The sequence below is a fragment of the Malurus melanocephalus genome, unplaced genomic scaffold (assembly GCF_030028575.1).
Source record: "Malurus melanocephalus ecotype Western Australia unplaced genomic scaffold, MMel_1.1 scaffold_636, whole genome shotgun sequence".
Lineage (NCBI taxonomy): Eukaryota > Metazoa > Chordata > Aves > Passeriformes > Maluridae > Malurus > Malurus melanocephalus.
In genome coordinates, this window is record NW_026623868.1 from 16,116 (window position 1) to 23,562 (window position 7,447).

At 49.4% G+C, this 7,447-nt stretch overlaps 1 protein-coding gene across 1 annotated transcript in view; it reads left to right on the plus strand.

The window, feature by feature from the left end:
* The window catches only part of ST8SIA3 (ST8 alpha-N-acetyl-neuraminide alpha-2,8-sialyltransferase 3), a 6,728-nt gene extending 1,673 nt beyond the window's left edge, over positions 1-5,055 (plus strand). The window contains exons 3-4 of the mRNA XM_057383498.1: positions 1,436-2,023; positions 2,189-5,055. Of these exons, the coding sequence (XP_057239481.1) occupies positions 1,436-2,023; positions 2,189-2,471 (871 nt within the window). The 3' untranslated portion in view covers positions 2,472-5,055. The remainder of the gene's footprint in view (positions 1-1,435; positions 2,024-2,188) is intronic.
* The last annotated feature ends 2,392 nt before the right edge of the window (positions 5,056-7,447 follow it).

Here is a 7,447-nt window from a genome sequence, read left to right on the forward strand (position 1 = left end):
TGTCCCTTCCCCATGGATCAGGGAATGCAGTTCTCTGCTGAGCACTCCCAGTTCTGAGCAATTTGCCAGAGACAAAGGCTGAATCAGAGCTTTTCCCCAGACGCTTGCAGCTCTCCTGGAAGAATTGGTTATTTTAGAGCAGGACACCAGGCTGTAACACACGTTATTGTGACCCAGTTTCCTGGGGTGCAAGTGGAATTGCTGTTAGTCCTGGATAAATAGCTGTGGTTTAGGACTGCCAGCCATGAAATGCCGTGTTCATGGAGGCCAAAGCATGCCCAGAGAATTTCCCATGTGCCAGCAGCTCTGAGCAGTGCAGTGCTGCCTCTTGATTTGCTGCTTACATCTACTAACCATTGCTGTAAAGAAAGTAAAACCATGGAGCCATTTGAGACAGCTCCTGCCATCTCAGACTGTAGTTTTGTCCTGCTGATTTTGGGACTGCCTCACATYCACCTGGGGAGCACAAATCCRGCTCTGCAGCCAGGCAGSAGGTTTGGGTTTGTCYCCTCCCTTCAGGCCACTGTCCAAGGACAGCAGMAGCAGTCATTTCCTGCCAGTGCTGCCCTCAGGAGCCGATGGCACTTTGTCCCATCTTTTGGCCAGGAGCTCTCAATCTGTGTGCCAGTGGGCAGCTTTAGCACTGCTCCATCCCTGGCACCAGCAGCTCCAGCAGCCTGTCCCTGTGCCACCCCTCTGATGATTTGAGCCTCAGGAGCTGCCCGTGCTCTTGTCCAGCAGCCAGAACACACAATTAGGGCACCCAGTGGGACTCCATTAATGCTCAGACATTGGAGGTTGTTTGTTTTCCATAAACATAAGCAAATAAAGTCCTATTGGGTTTCTAATTTTATGCCCTGCAAGGGAAATTCCCGAGCAGGGTTGGTTTTGTTTGCTTTGTAACCTAATAACCCTTGTAAAAGTGCTGCTGTGCTTGCCCAAATATGAATTAAGGAACTATATTTGCATAGATGGAGACAGTGGCTGTCGCTTTGTTTTGTGGTTTGAAGCTTGTTAATGAGAATATAAACATATATATATTTATAAATATATATATATAAATTGTCTCCTGTTAATTCCTGGATTTGCTTGTGGCTGCAGCAGGAATGAATTGCACACTCGTGCAGTGCCAAGCACACCCCACAGCTCAGTGACCATGGGGCATGGATGGGGAGCTGTACCCCTTTTCCTACACAACCAATCCCAGATTTTAATCCTGACTCCMTTCCCAGAGGCACAGGCACAGCTTAGCTGGTGTCAGTAGCACAGCCAAGGGGAGCTGTAGGTGAGGAGCCAGCTCCCTCATTCCCATCTATTTATATTCATTTAAAAGTCATTGTACCCTGTTGCTCAGGAAACTACTTTATTACACTTTTTTTTTAAAAAAGGAGAAATAGAAATCTAGGTGAAAAGCAAATCCACTGCAAAAAGAGAGAACACTGAAGTCCATATTGTTTTGTTTTAGGCGAGAAATCCTTCAGCACGTCGACGTCATCAAAAACTTCTCTCTGATCAAGAGCAGCGTTCGGATCGGGCAGCTGATGCATTACGATTATTCCAGCCACAAGTACGTGTTCTCCATCAGCAATAACTTCAGATCTCTGCTTCCCGACGTGTCTCCCATCCTGAACAAGCACTACAACATCTGCGCCGTGGTGGGCAACAGCGGGATCCTGACCGGGAGCCAGTGCGGCCAGGAGATCGATAAATCCGATTTTGTCTTTCGCTGCAATTTTGCACCAACCGAGGCTTTCCAGAAAGACGTCGGAAGGAAAACCAACCTGACCACCTTCAACCCCAGCATTCTGGAGAAGTACTACAACAACCTCTTGACCATTCAGGATCGCAACAACTTCTTYTTAAGTTTGAAAAAGCTCGACGGGGCCATTCTTTGGATCCCCGCTTTTTTCTTCCACACGTCGGCGACGGTCACGAGAACGCTGGTCGACTTCTTTGTGGAGCACAGGGGGCAGCTGAAGGTTCAGTTGGCTTGGCCAGGAAATATCATGCAGCACGTGAACAGGTGGGTGGGCTTGCCTTGCATTTGACTGATTTTTTCCCCTCATGTCTGATGTATTAGGAACAGTCTGGCATGTTTGTTTTCAGAGCTGCTCTGCGGTTGTTCCAGAACATCCTGTGGCTATTTCTGCACACACACTGACTGTACCACACCTCTTTGTCCCCACAGGTACTGGAGGAACAAGCACTTGTCCCCGAAGAGGYTGAGCACAGGAATCCTCATGTACACCCTGGCTTCTGCCATATGTGATGAAATCCATCTYTACGGCTTCTGGCCCTTCGGCTTCGACCCCAACACGCGCGAGGACCTCCCGTACCACTACTACGACAAGAAGGGAACCAAGTTCACCACCAARTGGCAGGAGTCCCACCAGCTGCCTGCAGAGTTCCAGCTGCTCTACAGGATGCACGGTGAAGGACTGGCCAAACTCACCTTGTCGCATTGTGCCTAAGAACATAGATCTCCAAGTGCCAAACGATTGTCKAAAAAAAGTGCCCAAAACCAAATTAAACATTCTTGGAATTCTAAAAAGGAAACCAACCCACCCTAAAATCTCTTCCATAACTTAAAGATGCTTTTTAGCCACTGCCCATCCAAGGGTTTCAGCGTATTTAGCGGTGCAGAAGCTTTTATCACGTTCTGTGGATGCGATTTGTGCAGCTGCAAAGTTGAAACATTTTGCATTTCTAGATAAGCCACTCAGTATGTTTTAATATCTCTTCATATTTTACCGTTCCGCTAAATGCCCTAAATCTCTTCATTTTCTCGTTCCTTCCCATTAGAGCTAGAAATGCTACTTTGAAAAGGTTTTTGCTTCTTTTGTATCTGTTGCTGTCAATAGCTCAGCGTGGAGGAAGCCACTCGGAATTCCAGTGCATCGTCACGCGCAAGCTCCTCGRTGTGGGTCCCGATTTCCACCGCTTGGGTATTTTCCTATTTACTGAATTTTTTAAAGAACAACAAGAAGAARGTCACCAAGTGGCTCGTACCTTAGCTAGGTGTTTGTATCACTCTTGGAATAYTTTGGTGTTTTAATTCCTTTGGGGACAGGTCCTAGTCCAGGCTAGGCAGGCTGAAGCATGTTCATTCCCATCCATCTGATGYTATTCCATCGTTTGATTTCAGAGTTAAACCACCACAAACAATGGAATTWGGCTTCTCTGGAGACATGGCAGGTGGGAAGAGCCCCAAAGCTCATCCCTCTGCTCGGGCATTTTCTGGTCACCAACAGCACTCCAAGGCAGACAGGGAGGTGTTTCCTTGGCACCAGGGGAAATGTGGCTGTTTGGGGACAGGACAAACCATAGGGTCCCTTAGAGCTCAGAAATGGTGGCCATTCTGCCTCAGGATAAAGGAGCCTGGGAAAGATCCGGGTTTCTTACGAGTGTGCTGACAAGTATTTAACCATTTTCTGCTATTCTGTATGAGAACTGACCCCATGCTCAAAGAAGATCCAATATTTCAAATGCCACATGTCCATTTTTCTCAGCTTCTTTACCTACAAGTAGACATAGGAGGTGAGGAAGGAGATTTTGAGTACAACACCCACCCTGAGCAGCCTGGGACATGTCCTGGTGCCCATTGTGCCCCCTCCAAACCTCAAGTGACACTTGTTGGCTCGTTTTAATGCCAGGTATTTTTATCAAGAGGCATTTTATCAATTTCCTGTAGGGACCGATAGTTTACCATTAGTAAATTAAAGAAYTATTATCATTATATTGGCATGAAAACAGGGGGCAAAGTGCTCTGTACAGTTTCTGGAAGCTTCCATGGTCCTGGAGAGGGACAGAAYCCCCTGCCAGTCCTAGGGACAGCCCTGGTATCACCACCAGAACTTCCAGAGGCACAAAGAGGCACCAAGTGCAGAGAAGGAAGCAGAAAACTGCAAATATTTGGGAATGGGAATACAGAAAAATTATTGACAGAGCGCCATATTACATCATTGATTTTTAAGCAAAACTCCCCATCGATGCTCCAGCCCCACATTGAACATTTCAGAATCATTGATTTTAATGGGGAGTTCTGCCCCGCAATCGATGGCACAGCACAGCCCAAAGTAAATTGCTTCTTCGTATCAATATTTTTTTGCCCAAGCTCATGCAATGTGGAAAACCATCTGTGAATGTGCAGCTTTTGTTTTGCCTGCTGGGGTCTGAGGGAGAGGCGAGGATGGCAGGGGATGGAGAAGGCAGTGCTGAGGAGGAGAGGCTCCCTGGAGCTGCCTCCATTCGGCAGAAATGCCTTTGCTTTTAGAAGCCAGACTTTTAATAATTTATTTGTTATTTGGAAGGTGCTGGGGGCTGCCCTCCGTGCTCAGGACAGCCCCTGCGTGCGGCATCACCTCCCCTCTSCTTGGCCCCAAACCTTCCTGATGGCTCAGGGAGAATCTCCCTCCCGTGACTGAATGTCTAGACAAGCCAACAGAGCTAATGCAGCCAGATCAATAGCTGTAAGTACAGAACATTTCAGGTTCCAAAATTGCAGAGGAGCCCTCCTGAGCAGCTGCCTGGGTCAGGAGATGCCAGCAGGATGGGTGCCGAGGTGCTGGAGGTGTACATAGCATTGGGAATAGTGCTTCCTTTCTTCTTTTACACATCTTGCTCTGTATTTTTRTTGCTTGCATCTCCTTGGTGAATGGTAGCGAGGCACGTGAAAACAGGCATTTGGCTACTGGGTTTAACTGTGGAGTAAACCAAAAAACRAGAGTTTGTGAAACAGAACTGTGAACAGAGCAAATAGGAAAAAGCAGGTTTTCTGTGAATGAATGTGTCTACAGTTCAATGCCTGATGGAGTTGTTTTCGATAAAAAAAGATAAACATTTTTTTAAAAAGAGAGAAAAAAACCGCCATAATTGTAATAAAGGTTTCATTATTAAGGGCCATACGAAAAGGATTTTTCATTTGTCAATGGCTGATGTTATAAAGGGCCAGGGCACGTCTCGGGTGAGCGGCAAAGCTGCACAYGGTGGGAAGAAGCAGAGCTGCTGCCCACGGAGAGCCTCAGGAGTGGCTCTGAGGGCTGGCACTGAGCTGGGCACATCGAGAGTGGCTCTGAGAGCTGGCATTGAGCTGGGCATGTCCCCAACCTGGGCCTGAGTGTGACTGCCCAGCACAGCACAGCACAGCACAATGTGCCCTGGCACCCCTGGTGACCGTGCCACCCCAGCAGCTCTCGGTGTGATCCTGCGCTGTCATGTGCCTGCAGCATTGACTCATGTGCCATAACCCGATCCTGAATGCATTGTTTTTAAATAAAATGGTTTCTTGTGCATTGGGAGTCTGTAAAACTCTGCTGCCTCTTCTTCTTCCGTGTTATTATTTCCTGAACTGCTCGGGGCCACTGATAGATTTTACTGGAAAACTTCACCAGAGGAGTTGCCAAAGGTGTTGCTTAATGCTTSCTATATTTCATTATGCAGTGCAGCAAGCTTGGTGTGACGGATCAAATTCTGCACTCCGGTGGAATGCGTGGAGATAAAAAGCATGGCAGTCTGGGCACTGGCATTTGCTCATTTAGATGAACTGCATTGCCAGGAACATCTTGCAACCCAACTGAGGTGAGTTGYACTGCATAGTGTCCTCAGTAGTCCCAAGCAGGAATTCTGCCATGTGTTTTTAGGGGTTCACATGAACTCTCAGGCTGGCACGGGCAGGAGCAGAACCATGTGCCACCTGAATGCTTCCCACCACTAATACCCAACCCTTGAGACCATCCTGGCACAGAGACAGGGATTTATTGTCCCATAACCCAGTTTGTGTAGGGATGGGATGGGAAAAATCCTTTTCTTCCTCTCCCAGTGGTAAATGTGGCTCTGCTCTAGAGGAGCTCTCTGGGAGAACTCCCTGTGCCTGTTCTGTGGTGTCACCCTGGAGTCACCCTTTCSTGCATGGTTTGGGTCAGCTGCCCGGTGTGGGTGCTGCAGGACACTACAGAGGCAAACCCCTAGAGAACAAAAGAGGAGAGGAATTCAATTCCATATTCCTAGGGGAGCCACAGCCCAAACCAGAAGGATGCTGGCAAGAAAGCTCAGCCAGGCCGGGTCCATCCCACCCCACTGCCTCCTCTTTGCAGGGAACGAGGGCACCTGGCCGTGCACAGGGAGCCCCGGCTGCAGGCAGGAGGAGGAGGAGGAAGGCTAACAAAGAAATTCCCTCCTCCCTCCCCCAGGAGCACAGGGAAAGCCTCTGGCAAGGCAGCCATGCGGGCAGGGAACGCTGTCCTGCTGAGCAGCCAAAACTCACTGGGCTGGAAGCGGCAGCTCCTGTGCCCRGCTGCCAGCGTGGGTGACAAGGGACACCCGGTACCCTCCTGCCTCCGAGGGAAAACACAGCCCAAACAGGATGGACCCTCCGTGTCGGGTACAACTGTGTGGATATTTACACCTTGGCAGGGAAGGTTTTGGCATTGGTTTGCAAAGGCACCAGAATTAGGCATTACGGTGTGTAACTAAACATCCTCAGGGAYGCAGCCAGCAGGGGCAGTTTTGGAAAGAAAAATTCAAAGTTGGGTCTGATGAATTTATTGGAGAAAAAGTAAGGCAAGAAAGGAAAAAAAGTGGGAAAGAGAGGAAAAGGGAGGACACAGATGCCAGCACATCTGCAGCACCAGATTCCCATCTGGGTTTGCCACACTCCCCCTCATGCCTGCCCACAGTGGCACCTCCGCCTCTGGAGCGCTGCACTCGCCTCTCTTTTCCCCAAATCAACTGCAACTTTTGCCTTCCTTTAGGAAGGACAAAAAGATTTCACGCATAACTTGCCCTGAACAAAGGCACCTCACGCCAGGGCTTTCTTTTCTGCCTTCCTTTCTTTTTCCTTCTTCAGCACAAGCTGACAGCAGCAGGAGTAGCTGGGGTGGGGGCAGCTCTACTTTAWACCCGCCTGATTAGTGCCAAAAGCAGCTCAGAAAACACTGAGACACACTGTGATGGCAGCGGGGAGAGAAATGGATCGTTATCTTTGGGATCCAGTCTGCAGGGAAACTGGGCACTGTCATACACAATTTGTTTGCAAGGGGGTTCAGGGGCTCTGGAGAGTGCCCTGCTAATGGAGGGTCCAAAAGGTGACATTTCCCCCCATTTAGTTACTGGGGAGATCCAGTGGAGATGGGACATGCACAAATACAGAGATGGCTATCAGGGCCGAGATAAGGATGACACAAATTGCCCGCGGGTGGCACAGGAACGCGGAACTCCCGGGACTGTGCCGTCCACCCCCGGGTGATTCGTTAATGAGCCCTAATTCAGCCGCACCTAAAGTAACTAAAAACCAACAACCAAGAGCACAGATCAGCGCTGTGTTTTGGTGGGCAGTAGCGAAGGGAGCGCGATTCCCGCTCGCTGCAGCTCCTCACGTTACAAAGGCAGCGGCTCCTGAGGGGGCCCTGCTGTGCCCTCAGGGAAACCCCGCCCCTCGGGGCTCCGCGCG